This window comes from Esox lucius, chromosome 1 (assembly GCF_011004845.1).
Source record: "Esox lucius isolate fEsoLuc1 chromosome 1, fEsoLuc1.pri, whole genome shotgun sequence".
Lineage (NCBI taxonomy): Eukaryota > Metazoa > Chordata > Actinopteri > Esociformes > Esocidae > Esox > Esox lucius.
In genome coordinates this window covers 17084291-17104887 of record NC_047569.1, presented here as the reverse complement: position 1 = coordinate 17104887, position 20597 = coordinate 17084291, and the positions used below count along the sequence as shown (strand labels likewise).

The window sequence follows — 20597 nt, the reverse complement described above, 5'->3', positions numbered from 1 at the left end:
CGAATGACTGACTGAATGTCGCAGGAGTTGTTCTTTTGGGCGACGCCCCCATTACTTTCCTCCCCCTCACAGCCACTGAGCGTGTTTTCCCATTTATTTTGTAGATTTTACAAGGAAAAGACAGGAAACAGGGATTCCAAGAAGGCTCCCCCACCCTGCTATACCCTCCCTCCCAGCTTCAGCCCAGCGTTAGTGACAAGAGATAATTACTGTTAGATTGATCATCTGCTCAAAGTAACTGAAGCAAATAAATCGCTTGATGCTGGGTGCTGAATCCCAATGGCAGCTAATAGAAGCTGCGGGGTAGGTCACCCTGCCTGTAATTTTGCTTCATGAAGCATCCTCATTGGGGCTTGCGTGAAATACGCAATTGATATTCAGACAGTCCTGTTACCAGCATTCCTAAACCGCACAACCCAACACCCCCCCCCCCCCCCCCCCCCCCCCCCAAAGCCCCCAAATTAATCTGAGCAGGGCTATGCATTACAGAAGTAAATGAAGAGGAAAATTGAAGTAATGTTAAATTATAAATTTATAATTTCATCTGCCAGACCTCAAGAGTGCTGAATAATAGGGTTCGGATATCACAGGGTTTCATCTGTTAGGGGCTGAGGAGGGGAGGGCTTGTCTCCAGCTATAGTTCATCTTCATCAACACCATTCATTTATTCTCCAACTTCTGCACCACAAACTCCCTTTTCTCCCTGAAATCCTACGGCGAGCGCCAAGCTCTGCCAGGGATGTGAAGTTTCTGTACAGACGATAGTGGTATTGTCAATGCCTGTTCAACAAACATGATTTAGAGTACCATGAAGACACTCTGAAAAATCTTATTTAGATGCAGCGGAGATCAACTTGGGGAGCTAATGGAAGGAAAGTGGAGTGTGAGCTGGAGTACAGGGGAGGATGGAGTGTGAGATAGAGAACGTGAACCCCACTGCCAGGTTCTCCTGGCGACACTCCTTATCTAAATGAAATTGGAAAAGCAGGACAGCGAAGCATTCCGTTCGCTAATTTGCATGCAAAAATCAACAAGGCTCATTATTTAAGGAACCCTAATTCCTCACGTGCCAAAATCTCATTAAAACCCCGTCTCTGCTCGCTTCTTTGTTTACTGCACCTAATCGAGCCATTTATCTTTATTGTGTTAGGGTCTGCATGTATGTTCGCCGAAATTAATAAACATTTAAAACCCTGCGCGTAGTGCAGCTTTACCAGATAGATAATTGATTTTAAAGTGAATCTGAACTGTTGAGCCATAAAATAGGTGCATTAGTATGCATATTAATCCATGGGCCCGGGGGCTCTGATTCTGCCTGTGGGGCCAGATACAGTGACATCCCTTATTTACTGAGGCACACTCAGAGATGGTGGACAGAGTCAAGAGAGGAGTCTACCCAGGAAAACATGGCAGACTAATCACTTCCTGACCGCTCTATGTGTGTGTGTGTGTGGTCTTGGTTGCCACTGCCTTCTGTATGCCTTGTCTTTTGTCTAAACTGGCTCTTTGCTCAGTGTCCTGGCGCAATAAAGCCGCGAGACACACACAGCGCTCGACTCACCTGCTAGTGGGACATACACAATGCTGAGCACCGACACACACAGTTTAAATAAATTTCCGTCCGCAAATCCATAGGATTACTTGAGAGGTCATTCATTTCTAGACTCCTACTGAGTTAAGGCAGCACATCTTTCTCCATAACTCCAGGCTGTCCATGACTGCTGGCACAGAGCAGTAACTCATTAGTTGCTTTAGGTGGGTGGTAGACGGACCTGCAATCTGAAGGCCCCACGCTGTCAGCCTTAACGTAAATCTCAAATACCGGGGACACATCTACAGCGACATCCCAGGGGCAGGTACTTCAGGAAGGTCTGCTCCATGTAGCACCCACGAGGAGGACCTGCACCTGGCCTTCCCAACACAACACCAAGCCTCTAGCATATGTGACAAACCAGCAAATCCCAATTGTTTGCTTCTGTTGTGGCTAACAGCAGAATGCTTGGGTTTGCTGTCTCGCTGGGAACAGGGATCTCTCATTTAGTTAAATCTATGCTGCTGTGAAATTCACCATGGCCGCTCACTACATGCAAGCGTGTGTGTTATTGTATTAATGTTAAATAGATGTTACCTCTAATAATCTAACTCACAAGAATGGGTTGAATTCAGCCTGTTGGTGGCAATCCAGCTTATTATTCTGGATCGAAGTAATGCTGTTTGTATCAGTCAATTAAATGTCAGCCACATTTCACATAACTGGAGACGAGAAGAATCATATTTTTGGATTTTAGAACTGCGGATTTGGAATTTGGCTGGGTTGCAGAGCAGAATTCCAAACTCTTGGAGAGCCTTCTCTCACTTTCAAATGTTTTCTCAGTAGGCCTGTAGTCTATGTTAAGCTCTTGATGTGCTTTAAACTGCATATTTAGTTTCCTTCATCATCCTTTTTTTTAATGTCTGACAGTTGTTTTACTTACTTCTTTTCATAGTTCTGCTATTACTGCATTCATCAATCTAACAAGAGGGCAAGTTTTCAGTTATTTAGTAGTGTGTCCTTTCATTGGAGAGCTATGGGTTTTGGGCTTTCACCTGGAGTTCTTTATTTTTATTTGAGACAAAAGAAAAAACAACCCATATCATCTAGTAGTACACACAATGATTATAAAACATACTGTTGTAAAACTATTTGTCAGCATCAGATGTTTTAACCTAAGACTTAAAAAAAAGTGTGTAGGTCTCTTTTTTATTGTTTATCTATGTATTTTATGTGTTTTGGACAGTGGGTTTGGGAAAAAGGAGTCTCATTGTGATCTGATTTACTGGCAGTCCCCCACCAAACATTATAAACATTATAAGCACCTCCCACTATAAAAAGCTTAGTACTAACATAATTCTCAAACCTGAAATTACACAGCCGACTTGCAGAGAAGCTTCTTCTGAACCTGTTTACATTCTTACTTATTAAACCGTGGAAAATTAATTAAGAATTAATATTAATATCAATAGTTTAGTATCTGGAATTAGTAGCTCACATCGTCAGTTTGTCCTTATCTAGTACTTATCTAGCATAACCCACCACTAGGGATGTGAATATATTTGACAATAGGCTCCAAAATCCCAATTTGAACCTCAAATATGCCATTCTGTTCCTCAAATGCATAATGTTCATTTAGCCCAGCTCACTTAGGTGTGTTTTTTTTGAAAGGTACAGACTTGAAAGGTACAGACTAACAACAGGAACAAAAATGCAAAACATGTCAGGACGTAACAGTCACAGTAGACTATTATTTTGACCACTTGGAGCAATGATAACAACAATAAATACACTACTGTATATGTATGTGATTTTTGAAAATACGAAGTACACAGATAGTTTGAAATCACACCAGTTCCAAGGGAGTCCCATAAATTGCAGTTGAAAATAACAAGAGGATGATCAGTGTAATCATGGATTTCTCGACAAGGTGAAATAGAATGCACACTGAATGGACAGTTGCTTTCAGGGTAGCACAGTGCTAGATGGATTCTGTTTAGTTGGTTGTAAACTTCCCTTCAAGTAAAAGAGAGAATCTTCTCAATAATTGCAGCATTCTCCGTATTTTTGTCCCCTTTACTTAGTCATGGAAAACACATTGACAACAGATTTTCTTTTGCATGTATGTCCTGTATAAATGTAAAAATATATACAATTAATGTTTTATGACATGCTTTCATAGCAGACCTGTCTAGCAAAAGTCATTTGTGGTCATTTTGTAGTTAAAAGGAATGGTAGTTCTATCTAGTTTAGCAGTAATTTTATCCAGTACAATCCAATCCTAAGGTTTTTGTGGTGTATTTCATTGTCATTAGCTTGATGACAATGGGTTCTAGTGTGTCCATATGGCTGTATTGCTCATAAGTAGCCTAACATATGCAGACAGCGGAGCTGAGGAGGAGATCATTAAATTGTGTTTGTGTGTTCGTGCCGACAACAGAGACTGAGTTGAGTTCAGACCTTGAGGCTGTGCTGTTGTTTGTTCTGCTGACGAGCCACGGCTACTCCTGACATGCAAGCACGACGCGCACACACATACACACTCCGCAACCTCTTTAAATGTCAGAGGAAAAGCCCATGTCATGTACATTTAGCATCAGCATCTGGCATTTACTCCTCTTTAAGAGACAAAGTAAACAGTGCCTGGGTACTGAAAGTGGTCCCAACGTTGGTGTACAGGCCAAGGTCCCTTAACATTGCTCAGAATTCCCTATGTAAAAAAGCTATTCTTCCTTTAGCACAAATCATTAGTATCATTTGAGTTACCAGTACAAAAGCGTAATTGTCCACAAAAAAGAAATGGCCAGAAAAAAGAAAATCTCTGTTGTAATATTATTAAGAGATTAAGTATGTATCAGGGCAGTATGAAGGTTGACAAAGGCTCAGTGTGATCTGGGTACTGGAAGTATTCAGTATCTGTTGGAACCAAAGGAAACACTGTCTGGGATAGAGAAAATCACGTCACTCTGCTTTGTGTTTATATATACATTTATATATACACTTTTTTTTCTTTTTTTCTCAAGAACGTTGCCTCTTTTTTTTTCTTTTCCCAATTTTGTTATTTTCAATTCAGGATTAACGACTTGTTTCATCTCAACAACTCCCAGTTGGGGCGAGACTTGCCCTCTGATGCACATCTCCCAACATTTTGTAATTCAGAATGAAGGCCGATTAAAGGCTTTTTTTTATTGCAGCAACTCCCAGCCGTGACGAAGCAAGCAAGGCTACCATGTCCGATGTATCACCAGCCCTGGACTGTTCTGAGCCGGTGTGCGTTGTCCTGGTCCGGACTCCCGGGCCCGATCTGTATCAAGTTACTGGGATCAGAACCCTTTGTCACAATGACCACTACACTACGAACCTCCAGTGTGTGTCTGCCAAACATAAGCCATTGATTTCAAAGTTTTAGCAACAGTACATCATTCTGTGAACAGGGCTACTTTCATCAGGTTTCAATAGTAATATACAGTATCTCCCAAAAGGGAGTACCCCTGACATTTCTGCAAATATTTGATTCCATCTTTTCATGTGACAACATTGAAGAAATGACACTTTGCTACAATGTAAAGTGTACAGCTGAGTGTACAGCTTATATCACAGTGTAAATTTGCTGTCCCCTCAGAATAACTCAACACACAGCCATTAATGTCTAAACCGGTGGCAACAAAAGGGAGTACACCCCTATGTGAAAATGTCCAAATTGGGCCCAATTAGCCATTTTCCCTCCCCATTTCCGGTGTGAATGGGGAACAGGTGTGTTATATTTGGTGTTATCGCTTTCACACTCCCTCATACTGGTCACTGGAAGTTCAACATGGCACCTCATGGCAAAGAACTCTCTCTGAGGATCTGAAAAAATGAATAGTTGCTCTAAGTAAAGGTGGCCTAGGCTATAAGAAGATTGCCAAGACCCTGAAACTGAGCTGCAGCACGGTGGCCAAGACCATACAACGGTTTAACAGGACAGGTTCCACTCAGAACAGGTCTCGCCATGGTCGACAAAAGAAGTTGAGTGCACATGCTCAGCGTCATATCCAGAGGTTGTCTTTGGGAAATAGACGTACGAGTGCTGCCAGCATTACTGCAAAGGTTGAAGGGTCAGCCGGTCAGTGCTCAGACCATACGCCACACACTGCATCAAATTGGTCTGCATGGCTGTCGTCCCAGAAGGAAGCCTCTTCTAAAGATGATGCACAAGAAAGCCCGCAAACAGTTTGCTGAAGACAAGCAAACTAAGGACATGGAATACTGGAACAATGTCCTGTGGTCTGATGAGACCAAGATAAACGTATTTGGTTCAGATGGTGTCAAGCGTGTGTGGTGGCAACCAGGTGAGAAGTACAAAGACAAGTGTGTCTTGCCTACAGTCAAGCATGGTGGTGGGAGTGTCATGTTCTGGGGCTGCATGAGTGCTGCTGGCATTGGGGAGCTACAGTTCATTGAGGGAACCATGAATGCCAACATGTACTGTGACGTACTGAAGCAGAGCATGATCCCTTCCCTTCGGAGACTGGGCCGCAGGGCAGTATTCCAACATGATAACGACCCCAAACACACCTCCAAGACGACCACTGCTTTGCTAAAGAAGCTGAGGGTAAAGGTGATGGACTGGCCAGGCATGTCTCCAGACCTAAACCCTATTGAGCATCTGTGGGGTATCCTCAAACGGAAGGTGGAGGAGCGCAAGTTCTCTAACATCCACCAGCTCCATGATAATTCCAGTGGCAACCTGTGAAGCTCTGGTTAACTCCATGCCCAAGAGCGTAATGGCAGTGCTGGAAAATAATGGTGGCCACACAAAATATTGACACTTTGGGCCCAATTTGGACATTTTCACTTAGGGGTGTACTCACTTTTGTTGCCAGCGATTTAGACATTAATGGCTGTGTGTTGAGTTATTTTGAGGGGACAGCAAATGTACACTGTTATACAAGCTGTACACTTACTAGTTTACATTGTAGCAAAGTGTAATTTCTTCAGTGTTGTCACATGAAAAGAAATAATCAAATATTTGCAGAAATGTGAGGGGTGTATTCACTTTTGTGAGATACTGTATATGAAAGTGAATTGATAACTTTTTTAATAGAGTTCTGATAGAATGCTCCTTGGAGTTTTATGCCAATATACGTTTTCTGTTAAACTGTTAAATATCTGCTCAGAATGACGATTCAAAGATGTCTGCAGAATAGGGTGTCAGCTATGAAATGACAGTGAGTTATGGATTTTGGTCATTGAACTAAAGTGTTAAATAGATTTAGTCCCAGTAAAGGAATTACATAATATGTCCTTGATTAGTACTACACAGAAATACACAAATATGGAGTAGTGTCCTACTGTTTTAAGTTTGGACACCTTAGTTCAATACAGCGGAGCACAGCAGTACAGTACAGTGGAGTAGAAGTACTACACCATCATTTTAAATGTCCATGGACTTTTGTGTCAGTTGGTGTTCAGTGGGTGAGGAAAGAAGTGAGGTGGTAGGTGTCTGTAAGAGCTGAGAGAGGTGACATTGAGAGAGATAAGAGCGAGAGAGCCAGAGTGTGGGAGGGAGAGGAGAGAGGGGTTTGTCCTGTTCTCACATTCTTATGATCCAGACAACAGAAAGAGAAAGAAAACCATTATGAGCTGAACATAACAGTATGTCAGGGGAAGGGATGATTCAATTCCTTTTCGCTGACTTTCCCATCTTTGGTTTTGACTGCCATGACTTCCCATTGTAGCCAGTTGGCAGTAATACCATTACAAATGATACTAGTTTGTAAATAATTCTGATAATTTCTCTAAACCTAAAAAACATGGTGTTATTATTGGTTGTCTGCGGTCTTATTTTAGCATCATAGGGTTTTGATCTATTTCTGAAATAATTTCAGACCTTTTCTGATAGATGATGTGATCTATTTGATCTGAAATCAAAGGCTTTATTCTTGCCTATTTAACATTGCCTCTTTAATTTGTAGAAAATCGCATTTGTCCTAAACATTGATTCATTTGTGTTTCAACATAGATTACCTTTGAACTTCCCACAAAGGTGCTTTTATGATCCCTTTACATGGAAAAGGCCTCTCTGTACCTGGCGACTGGTAACCTCCACCTCCCATTCTAACAGTATCTCTCCTCCCACTCTCATATTCGTCAGTCTCAAACATACACACACACATTGTGTAAACTGTTGTTGCTGTTGTGAGCGACAAGGAGGTACCGTAGCCGAGTTGGAACAAGCGCTCAACTGCCTTTACCTGTCCAAGGAGTCCCGGTTGGACTGTGACAGCTCCTGCCTCCGATCTGGCAGCCGTACAAGAGCAGCATGTGTGTTGGGTCCCACCCCACTTTATTTTCCCTCTTATCTTCCACCGTGACCATGATGTGCTCCAACGCATAGCAAACACTGCTGATATGGTGCTTTCTAACACACTCGCGCGCACATCCTTGAAACAGTCACAGCTCTATCGGAAGCTGTGCAATGAGAGCCTGGTGGAGCTAAAGGAGCACTTCTGAACTCGCGTCATTAAAAAGTTCTGCCTCAGCAAAGATGGCACAATTTAACAGATTGCAAGTAAATTCCCAAATAGCAGACTCAGTTTCTTTTTTTGCCACTTTAGGAGTGACTTTTTGCAATCACTCAATCATATATCCCGTAGGCTGTTTTGTCAGTCTCTCAGCCGATATTACTGCCTGGAATTACGGCTGGGCATTACCGCCCTGCCCAGTGCAGAGCGATAGCCTCGCACCTCAGAAAGACACTGTCTCTCTCTAATCCATAATATCCTGGCACAAATCTCATCCACTCATTGTCTTGCACCGCCGTGTCATTCATGATCGATTAACCGTGGGCTATAAAAGAAAGGCTATCGATCAACGACAGTGTAGAGGGGACCAAAAAAAAAAAAAACACTGCCCAGCACCAGATCGAGACTCTGTGTTGCCATGTGACCCTTGGAGCCTGCGAGGGGACATCAGGGTGTGCGGAAGAGACACTTCTGACGCTCATCATCTCAAACCGAATCGTCTGCTATCTAATGCCCGCAGCAGTGCTCTGTGTGGCTGTGTGCGTGTCGATGTGTGGGAGGCTAGCATAGGTTAACACAACTCTTGATTCTTCTCTCTCTTCCCCTAGGTTACCCAAACATTGTAGCAACGTACGGACGTGGATACACTGGATTTACCCCGAGCTACAGCTACCAATTCCCTGGTGAGTTCCCCAACAAGAGGTACTGTGTGCTTCTCTGCCTGCTAGCCATCCTGCCTGCCGGTGTGGAGTGATGTGCTCTATGTTGACTCACAATCTGACAGTTCACACCTTATCAAAGTCTATATATGATTCTTTGTCTGTGTGGGTGGAAAACTATAAAAGTCTATACATGACCTGAGAACCAGCCAGTATGGGCAATGGTTCATTACACAAACACACAGTTCCCACTCCCTGCCTCCTTCCTCTCTCTCACACACACACACACACACACTGGCTTACACAATGCCGTATGTTAAGTTGTTCTGCCATGTTATTCTCTTACACAAGTGGCATCAGTTAGGAATGAATTCCTTGCTGGCAGCCACTTATACACAGAACATCATCTCTCTGCCAGCTATAATACTGTGGAAAAATCTAATCTGCCAAATGAGATTTGATAAGGTAACATTATGCAATTATTTTACCTTTCACTCTTCTCTAAAAGGCCGCTTCAATGGGAAATGCCATAGTTGAGGCCAGACTGGGCCCACGGCACTTGGCGGCGATCTACGGTTCAGGTTTGATTTCATGTCAGAACGTGTTGAGTGGCCTATGTCCTTTCTGACGCCTGGCGTCAGTATACCCAGATTGGCTGGGCAACATTATAGAGACGCTCCACAATTCTCCAGACCACAGGGGATGAATACATCTTCTGTACATACAGCAGAGGATCCAGCAGAGCTACATTCACCAGTGTTTTTCCCCCATTAATGGTCAATTCAACATGGAATACCTGAGACTGAGGGAATGTTTGTTTTGCCCTGAATACACCAGTATCTTCAACATTCTTAATGAGGACTGTGTTTCTTTGGCGATTTCACATTAATGTGATACATTTTTCTTATTTTCAATTGCGTTCCATAGCTGTTGTTCTTGAGGCCATGCTCATATGAAGAGAAGAAAAGCCTTTGGGTCAGTGACCCTTTGAACCATCTATTGAGTGGAGAAGAAAAGGGTCCAGTACAAGGGGTGGGAGGGTCATGTGTTTTTACAGATGTACATTTGTCCTTTAATAATGAAAAAGAGAGAACATTTCCACTCCTTCCTTTCTGTCCGCTCAGCACCCAGCACCCCCAATGAACTGAACACTATGACTGAAAAGTGGCTAGTATCTTCATTCACAGGGTCACGCTGTCAGTAACCATAACAGTGGAATAAGCAACTATTATCGAAATGAACAAAACTTGCATGCAACAAAATTGACGGAGTCCAGTGGGAGGGAGCCAGCAGGAAGCATTATTATGATATGACTGAAACTGCCTAGCCAGCAGAAACTACAAAAACACTTCAAAACAAATTTGGTGTTGTTGTTTACCTCAAAGAACCTGTCTGTGTTGTCTTCCCTGGGACAATTATATTGTTAACTGCGAGTTAACCAGCTAGACCACACAGGCTATGTTTGCTGTGATTGGTCGACAATGACAGCACCGCTTCTGAAATACAACTGATTTCTATTTGCTCTCGCCTCGCTCCTGTGACCTTCGCGTGCACAACCATTGCACGGTGCAATTTTTCTGGTTGTTCTCGACTGTAGGACTCATCGCTGCCAAACTGGCAGGAGAAATGCACAAATAAGTAATGGCTCTCGATTCAGTGAAGAGTTGTTCAGAAGGAACAAATCGTTTGCTAACTGCACATGGCTAATCAGTACGGCGCTCCAGCAGGTTGTTGTCTCTTCACAGTCAGAGCATCTCTGTGTCCTCCTCAGCCTCTGTGTCAATACGCATTAAGTGGAGTCACAAACAAACACCCGAGTTCAGATGGAATATTACTGAAACAGATGAATAAATTAACTCGGAACATGAATAATGTAAGGGTGTAACTTGGCAAGGTGTTAGAGAAGCCATCCAGCGGGTTGAATGTACCAGGAGGAGTTGATTAAAACACATCGTTCCTCCAGGCAACTCTCTTCACACACAGGAACTGGCATGTTATACAGATGCCGTGTCTCACCTTGACCCAGTTTCTCACAGCAGGCAAATCGTCCTGCAGCAACAGAAAATGGAAATGATTGTGTGGACTGCAAATTGACCTTTTTTGAATTGGCTTACTAAATGTTACATTTTCTATAAACACGTCGGACATTGTACGTGACAATGGCAGATGTTTAACGCCTCCTTTAACCTTGAACGCTCCTTGCATTTCCTGCTGTGCCGGAAAATCCCTGCGACAAGAAGATAATCGAATGAAGATACGCCGTTGACACTGTATGCCGTGAATTTGAGTCCTCCTTAAATGAACCCGAGAATGAAACGCCAAGTCATCCCTCTCTAATCCGTCCCCACCATCCATGCTGTACCCTTCCTGTAGGGATGACAAAGAACATGCTTCCCCCTCTCTCCTTACGCAGAGTTAAAAAGCAAATCCAAAGACAAGAAGAAACAACCCTTCTAGATGTCCTCCATGTGGCAGAACCCCAGCAGACTCAGTGCTATCATCAGTCCAGGCCTAGGTCCTGGCTGGTAGACAGGCAGCGTGTTATGTTAGCCAGCCCTGCTTCCATGTTGGCACTAGTTAAAAGGTAGAGTGGGCTGATCGCTCCGAGGTTAACTTCGCCGCCTTGCTTTAATCCCTGGGCTCTCAGTAAAATGATCTTGCCTCAGCACCGGGCACAACGCGGCCCTTTTTGCTCCCAGTGATTTTCCGATACTGTGGTGCCAAACGACCTTGGTGTCGGACATGTAAGGTGAAAAGCCTTTTTTCCCTCCTTGTAGCGTCGGGGGATTTAGCATAATCTCACACTGTTTGGGAGGTTAAAATTGACTGTTGAAGAGGGGAGGAAAAGCACTGCCCATAATCCTCGCAGGAGACAGAGCGTCTGAGGTCAAATGGATGCGTGCACGTGCTTGTATTTGCGCGTGTCCTCGTGCTTGTCAGTTAGCCAGTAGGCGCACGCATGTGCAGGTGTGGGGCCGCAATGTCATTTAGATGTCATTCCACCGTGGCCTATTTCTTATTTCACACCTCCTGATTCAGACATTACTGTAACAGTGTCGTATTGTTTGGTCCTATATTCTTCTCATTATTTGAATGTTGTCAGCATAATGGCTGTTGTAAAATGTCGGTGGCCGTTGCTAAAACAACAATACCGATGATGACAACAGTGTTTACAATTCTTGGTGCGTGCCTTATTGTTTTTCCTTTGTCTCTCCCTTCTTCCCCGCTGCCTTCCCCCTCCGGCTGTCACAAAGAGTTCGGCAAAAACAGCCATTTTACAAGTATTCTATGATGTTGCAATTACATTTCTATTGAGCTTCTTGGCTGGTTCAAATGGGTCTGGGGTGAAACAGGAAACACTGGTGTGTGTCACAGTATCTTTGTTTCGGCTCTCTCTCAGCGGCCAATTGTCTCGTTGTTTTTGTCACACCCTATTTCTGGCGTCTGATGCGCCTGGCACTGATGAGAGCTGAAGGATGTGGCGGTGGCGAGCGTCAAGGTCACAGCCTCTTAGAGCACTTCCTGTGCCTGGCCTGTGTAATAAAGCTGCCTCATCCCTCGCTCCTCTCCTCCATTTATCTGGCTCTCATTTAAAGGGGAAGGGAATGGATGCTTCACTTTTGATTAAGGCCTAATCAGTTATGCAAACGGGAGGGGGGAACATCAAGAGGTTCACCCCTCCCAACCTTCAACACGCATGGAAAGCACACACACACACATCTACATACACAAACCTATACACACAACCACACACACCTACAAAACGTAACTACACACACCTACACACAGATACCGACACAGACAACTACACGTACATACACATGCATAACCTACACACACAAACCACACACATCTGCACACAAAACCAAACACACCTACACACACACAACCAAACACACTTAGACATACAACCAAACACACCTACACTTTACCACACACACGTACGTACACACCTCCACACACATCTGCACACAAAACCAAACACACCTACACACACACAACCAAACACACTTAGACATACAACCACACACACTTACACTTTACCACACACACCTACACACACAACCACACACACCTACACACCCAAACCATACACATCTGCACACACAACCAAACACACTTACACATACAACCACACACCTACACTTTACCACACATACCTATGTGCACAACCACACACACCTGCACACACAACCCCACAACCACACACCTACACACGCAATCATGCACAGCTACACACAACCCACACACTTACAAACACACTCAAATCCCCACAGCCAGTGTTCGGACAACTGCACACTGAGGGAGAGAAAACAAACAAGACACATAAAAACCCATTGTTGCCCATGGGTTTTCCAGGGCTGGGCCGGGCCATCAGAGTGTGAAATACCCACAGAGCCCTGTTTAATAACTAGCAGAGCCATGCTGGGCTCGCAGGTCTGTCTGCCCCACATCGCTAAGATGGACAGAGAGCGAGAGAGAGTTGGAACAGAGAAGGGTCTGGAAAGGAAGATTGCAGAGAGAGGAAGAGACAAGAGAGAGGGAGACAGAGAGAAGGGACAGGAAGGATTGAGGGAGCGAGGGAGGGAGGGAGAAAGGGAGAGGAAGGCCGCTGTGCCATCCCATCCAGCCGCTCTAATTGAAAAGCCTTCTTATTAACCCAGTAGGTGTGCAAAGGCAAGTGCCTTCAACGTGTCATAGGCTGGGAACAGAAGACCGCGGGGCATTGACTCTGACACATCACGCACGCGCACACACACACACACACGCTAATGATAATGTGTGTTTATTAAGTCTGCTGCCGTGAGCCCCAGCCCTGGTCTCAACGGGAGTAGCCTCGGACAGTTTAATGCTGCTGTCAATCATCCGGGCTCTCTGTGTGTTGTTTTTTATTAAACTTGTATTTTACCAGGGGTTGTGCCGACACCCAATGCCTCTTTGGCAGATAAGCCCGGCATAAGCACATCAAAATATACTCTGTACATCTATATACACATCAACGACGGAAAATGCAGAACACAATCACAGAAAGCATAAGACCATCAAAAGAAGCAAACACATTATTCATTTTTAAGGTCCTCTAACATTACTCTGAATTGTGCCTGGAGGCAGCAATTCATCAAATCTTTAAGTAGCTTAGAGATTATTCCAAATGTGAGTGGGAAAAACTTGGTGGAAGGATCTCCGTAGTTCTCCATGTCTGGGATCTTGTCTAATAGCTTGTATTTCTCTATGTCAATAGAGAACAAAGGTAGGATGGTTGTTTATGTAGTAGTATTGATCTACAAGACTTAAAAGAGGGCCAGCCTACTTTCTTATACAGAGCGCAGTGATGTGTGCTATATGGAAAAAGCCTTTTCACTACTAAGTTGGATCTCCTTCTTGCCAATGAGGAGACATTTTGACCTGAGAGTTTTAACAGAAGTGTCTTTCATCTGTGCTATTGGAAGAACATTTTAATTTGGTGTTGTTTGTCTTTGGTGTCATTAGAATACGAAACATGTAACATTTCTAATAACACAATGGTAACATTTTGTAACTTTAGGCCAATGTTACTTGTCCTCTCTACAGAGGACTTTTCTCTCCTCATGAGATGGTATACAGTGACCCAAACGGCTTAGGGGCCTCCTGTTGAACTGTTTGAATTCCTGACTACGTTTTGAGGAAGGGACATTTTAAAATAGAGATCCTAATCAATCTTCAGTTACTGGATAATGATACATCTTTTTGCAAAAATCTGCTCTTTCAGATACTTTATCAAAATCTAAAGATATTACCTGCATGTGACTGCAGAAGGATTTGGTTTTCTTATCAATTTTGTGCCCATGGAAAAGAGTTGCTTCTTGAACTACTTATAACACAAATTATGTTGCTGACATCATTTAGGCATTCCTTTGAAAATTGCAAGGATATTTATATAGCGTCTAAATGACTCTCTTGGCCTTTCTGGTGTGAAGGCTCTACTGATAGTAGGACCTTGTTTGTCATCAGTCCAGTCGACTGTATGTTGTAGGCTGACTCCATTCTGGCTCAAATATATGACCTGGTACCAAAACCTATTTCTACATTTGATACAGTTAATTTATGCCACATAGACCTGGCTCTCTGCCTCTGGCTCTTCCTGTCAACGGAAGGTGACATTTCCATCCCTGTGCTGTGAGAGGATGTCTTATCATGCCAGGCCGTATCTAATAGAGGCTTTTGTGTTCATCAGTTGGCCTTGTCTCTGTGTTCTCCGCCCCGCTTCTCTCTCACTCTGCACACACACACATCCGCACACACCAAGGACAAATGTTGTCTTACATCAGGAATACTGAAAGAGTAGGGAGAGAGAAGGAGGAACATTTGAAACGGAATTTTCTAGAGAAGACAGACACATCTTAAGCTGCATGTCTCTGTCCTTCCTCTGAGGCGTGGCTCTGATGTCGCTCCCCTATCATCTCACCCTGCTAGCTGGTAATTGCCCTCATTGTGAAGGCATCACTGTGGAACACCCGGGAGCGTTGGGACGAGGGCAGTCATCACCCCAACACACCCGAGGTGTCATCCCCGTCGCCCCCGTGACGGCGCTGAGCCGCCTAATTGCATTTTACACCAGGCTTGTCACCTCTGAGGCAGGCTGGTGGAGAAGAGAGGACAGGGTGACTGAGGGGTCCTGCTCTGAATAAGGTGTCAATGAGGCAAAACCTCACACGCAGAAGCTCGAGATCAGGGATCGAAAGCAAGCCTGTCACCATAATGTCTGACTAACACAGTGTTTCCGACATTCTTGGATTATGCTACATTCATATCCAACATGAACTTGTTTGAAGGACTCCTCTGCATGCCTGGTAAGTGCTGGATAAAGTGCCATCCGGGAGGATCTCAGACAGTAATGTGCTTGGTCTTTTTTGGGAGCGTGTTTGGACTCAAGTGGCTGGAGCCTATGAAGTCCTTTAGTGAGGACCAGCCCCTCCACTCCACCCACAGGCCGCTTGTTTGCCCGGGTTCAGAGAATTTTCTTCCAGCTGCATTTCAACCTATTCCTCCATTTGTTTCAAAGGCTGTGTGATGTTTCCTCACACCTGGAGTGAGATGGGTGCCACGGGTTGCATGCCTCAAAGCACAGGCCGTGTGTCTGATGGAGAGTACAGAGTTGCAGGCCCTCTCCTCTGTTTTGATCTACAGTGGACAGTCCTATTTAGTAAGTGGAGTGCTGGCTGGATGGATGCACCAATTGGGGCCTTCCATGGCTTAGTACTTTCAGAACTGGACAGTAAAATGTACTGGGTCCATTAGCTGGGTCCAGTGTCATCTAAAATATGCCTGTGTATATACAGTATAATTTGTAGCAGTTTTTTTTTTTTTTTTTCATTTATGTCCAAAACATCGCAAATTGCGGCGGCACTTTTGTTAAAACAGAGAACTTTGCGCTAGAGATGTCCACACCAGGGCTAAAAATCTTTCTCTGAAAGCCGTTTTTATCAGGAGAGGCTATTTACTCTTCGGTACCATTTCTCTGTTAATAATAGCTGAGTATAAGTAAGCCATTTGAGTGGGGCTGTGTGCTGGCTTTCCCTTTCAGCTCTAACATAATAAATGATGTATTACAACTGGGAAATGATAACAAAGAAGAATCCTCTGTCTCTCCCATGCAGTCCTTCTCCCTGACGTTTCTTCCTCTGCTCTGGTCGTCATAGACAGGAGTTTTCTGGGGGGCGTAACATGACTGAACTATAGTATACATTCCTGTGTGGTTTCAGACTCACAGTATGTGATCCCAGCCTTTCAGTACACGTGTGCAGTTCATCACACTTTCATTCCCTGCTGTGTTACACATCTAAATGGGCTGAATGGTGTTTTTGTCAGACGACTCTTTTCTCTCAGTGCAGACTCATTAATGCTCCGTATACTGTGATTTGCTGAGGTTACAGTACTGTGGCTGAAAGGTGTTCATGGCTCAAAGAGTCAGTCTTTTCCTGAGCTTCGTGCCTCCGGTGTTCAGATGGAGGCATGCATTGAATAAGCGGCAGCAGCTACACACAAACACACACACACACACACACAAACACACACACACAGGAGAATGACTCACCTCTCATTCCACCGTGCAATGAACAGATGCCAAAGGAGATTGTGCTCTTTTCATATTATTCACTCTCTCCTCTATTGCTCATTTTAACTACAGTGAAGCTTTTTTTCAGAGAGCTCTATCCTTTCTGTAAGCTCCAGAAAGCCTTACTGCATAACTGACAAGGCTGCCTTGTGATTCACACAGGATCCCTGCAGGCAGGGAAAACACGTATTAGAAACCCCATCATTTCTGCCACAGAGTATCAGTACAGGTGCTATTGCATGTCAGCGTTTATTAGAAATTACACTGTGATTTCTTTACTGATCACCTAATCTAGTCTATCTGTGGCAGCCAGAGCAACGCACCCAACTCTTTAGGTTGGGAAACAGACATGTCTTGAGGTTTTGTGGGAGCTTTATTCTGCCTGAGGCAAAGATAGAAGACTGGGGAAGATAGAAGTGACAAAGAGTTGAAAGAAAGGGAGGAATGAATGATGTACTTTATGTGTGCGCACCAAAGACTGATTGACTGAGTGAGGAGGGTTAGTGAGGAGAGTGAGAGAGTGAATGGGGAGGGTGAGTGAGTGAAAGGGGAGAGTGAGTGAGGAAAAGAGTGGGGTGAGTGAGTGAATGGGGAGGGTGAATGAGGAGGGTGAATGAGTGAGGAAATGAGTGAGGCGGGTGAGTGAGTGAATGGGGAGGGTGAATGAGGAGGGTGAATGAGTGAGGAAATGAGTGAGCCGGGTGAGTGAGTGAATGGAGAGGGTGAGTGAGGAGGGTGAGAGAGTGAGGAAATGAGTGAGGAGGGTGAGTGAGTGAGGAAATGAGTGAGGAGGGTGTGGGCTATTGAGGAATGCACAGCAGTGTGTCCAAAGAGGTACGCGGTTCAATGACGACCTTGAGCTGGCAAGAGGTTGTGGAAGTAAAGGAGTAGGGATGACAAGAATATTCAGGTGGCTTTCTGACACGAGAAAGTACACAAGCAGTCTCCTTGAAAGGGCGGTTTGTTCACACAAACCTTTGTGCTGTGTGCCCCGAGCAGGATCACCAAGACTTGAACAGAGGAAACAAGCTTGTGTGCTTCACTGAAAAGAGCCCTGTAGACGTACATTAACCTGCCCATCTCCTCTCCTCACGTCCTGCCATATGCTGTGGCCAGACAGCTGGTATCGTTACTTAGCCAGTTAACGATGACCCAAACATTTCTGTTAACGACGACCGAAACATTTCAGCCTGCGGATGATGCCACCACACCTCCTCGTCCCAGAGAAGTTCCGTGCTGTCATGGTTTTAAGTGGATTCTAAATCACAATTGTCTGGCCTCCCTCCCTCACAGCCTTGGTTTGGTTTTAGTCATCGGGAAGAATAAGCTCAGACTTCCTGCGCGCACAAGACTATGAGCAATGTACTGGTGGTCTCTGCAGTGCAGCGCTGGACCATTCATTCTCATTTAGGCTGCTGCCCTCGGTCTGCTTTGTAGAGGAAGAGAGAAGAGGGAGGGCTAGAGAGAGAGACGAGGGAGAAAGTGAGTGTCAGAGAAGGATAGATGTATTAAAAAGAGAAAGGGTGGCATATTGCAATACGAAAATGAGGGAGACACAAAGGCAAATAGAGAGACATGCACCGAGGAGAATGACGAGTGAAGAGAGCCGCGGTAGCAGAGAGAAGGAGAGACAGCAGAGGAGAGAAGGAGAGACAGCAGAGGAGAGAAGGAGAGACAGCAGAGGAGAGAAGGAGAGACAGCAGAGGAGAGAAGGAGAGATAGCAGAGGAGAGAAGGAGAGATAGCAGAGGAGAGAAGGAGAGATAGCAGAGGAGAGAAGGAGAGATAGCAGAGGAGAGAAGGAGAGATAGCAGAGGAGAGAAGGAGAGATAGCAGAGGAGAGAAGGAGAGATAGCAGAGGAGAGAAGGAGAGATAGCAGAGGAGAGAAGGAGAGATAGCAGAGGAGAGAAGGAGAGATAGCAGAGGAGAGAAGGAGAGATAGCTGATGAGAGATACCAGAGGAGAGAAGGAGAGGTAGCAGAGGAGAGAAGGAGAGGTAGCAGAAGAGAGAGCCACGATAACCATATTGGGTTTGGCCCTCCCTGCGCCAACTCAAATGATGCCAAACAGCTGGGCCTATATAGAAACCGGACGAAGCTACAAACTGACTTTATTCTCTAGTTATAAAGGCTTAGCCCCTAAACAATGAGTTGCTGAAAGAAACTCGGACAGAATCAAGGAATCCAGACATTAAAACGAAATTCAGCAATATTACAAAATGTAAAAATGCTTTACTTTCCCAAGTTTATCATTATATGTGTGCAGAATACATCAGCAATTTGTGTTTCCTGGAATTTTCTAAAGAGGCAATGAGAATGACCCTGTGTGTGTCTGGTGTATCTAACGCTTTGCGAAGCCGTTAGTGATTATGCTAATGAGGGGGGGGGGACTCTTCAGATAGATAACGGCTTTCCCATGTTAACCACAACATAGCCAATGCTTACCTTGCAGAATAGTATCATGATTGTTTTCATCAATCTTTTGTGTATTGCTTTTGCAGACTCCATCACACGTGCGCTAAAGAACACTACCACACAGCGCACCCTCTCGCTAGGTGCACACTTGTAACCACACCTGCAAATTTCTTTCCAGACCTTTTCAAGTGGTCTCCTGATGTAGTTAAAGGGAAACAATTGAATTGGAGCCAAATGTGTTCTGGAATCGAGCAAAAAAACGTACGAGATTTTATAGAGCCCTATAAAGGAGCCAGGCGGTTGATTAAATGATGCAGAGGCTCTCCAGGGCGGCGTCTCCGCAGTCTCTGAATACAAAACAATGAAGCTCCACAGACACCCTAGAGTATATTAATGAACCCAGCTAATCACCAGCGCTTTATCTCTTTCAGCAACTTTGGCCCAGCTAACTCTGAAACAGAGGCCACCCGGTTACTGAGGCAGCGAAGGAGAAACAAACCATTACACTTCTCTGGTGTAGTGAAATGTCTGGCATTCGTTGTGAAACATTCGCCGTCTAAGAGTTTGGTGGGCAAACAGCCAAATATTAGTATGCCTGTGAGAATATAAGCTTGGTACGAACAGAAACTCTGAGGGAGAGAGAGGGAGAAAGTGTCCTCCTCCACACCGACCTCCCGTCCCTTTACCACTGTGTCCCCGCAAGATAGGACCTCCTCATCCACTGTGTTCCGCTTAACCCTCCCACCCAACAAAAGCATTCAGGTCCACTTCCCTTCACAAGCCCTCTGTTTGTCTTCTTTCCTCTCACTTGTTTCCGCCTCTCTTTCACACACAGTTGCAGTCCGCCTATTTTTCTCCCGTGTTCTCGTCTGGCCTTTCTCCTGTGCCTGATTGGTTCTAGTGAATGTGCCTTAAGCCAAGGGCGTCACATCGCTCAGTTACATCCTCCCGCAGACAGGTCACTGTCCTATCACACGCATATGTACTTGTGTCCGCCATCTCGTTAGTTTACGTCAACTGTGGCCTTTGTTCATACTTGTTCCTAATCTCTGCCCGGTCTAATTTGTTGATTATATATTAGCACTAAAATCAGAGGTCATTAAGTCTCCCAATAAAAGAGGATGGAGTCTGTCTTTGTTTAATAGAAGAGAGAAAGAAATGGCGAGAGAGAAAGAGACAAGTCTAATTACATGGCGTCCCTCCTATCTGAAGGCAATGTCACGGCAGTGTCACAGCTTCATTGTCTTTGGGCTCTCCATCATGAATAGCCCTCTGCAGCCAAAGATGTGTGTTTTAATTAGTGGGAGAGAATGGTGCGTAATTATATTTATATCATAATAACTAACGACTCTAAGTCCTCGTCCTCCTTGCTGTGTGTTCCCCATTGTCTTC

General features: G+C 44.6%; 1 protein-coding gene across 14 annotated transcripts in view; it reads left to right on the top strand.

The window, feature by feature from the left end:
• The window catches only part of msi2b (musashi RNA-binding protein 2b), a 234946-nt gene that overhangs the window by 178515 nt on the left and 35834 nt on the right, over positions 1–20597 (top strand). For all 14 annotated transcript variants that reach the window (XM_020047766.2, XM_010875238.4, XM_010874835.4 and 11 more), the window contains exon 10: positions 8646–8720. In XM_020047766.2, the coding sequence (XP_019903325.1) occupies positions 8646–8720 (75 nt within the window). The remainder of the gene's footprint in view (positions 1–8645; positions 8721–20597) is intronic.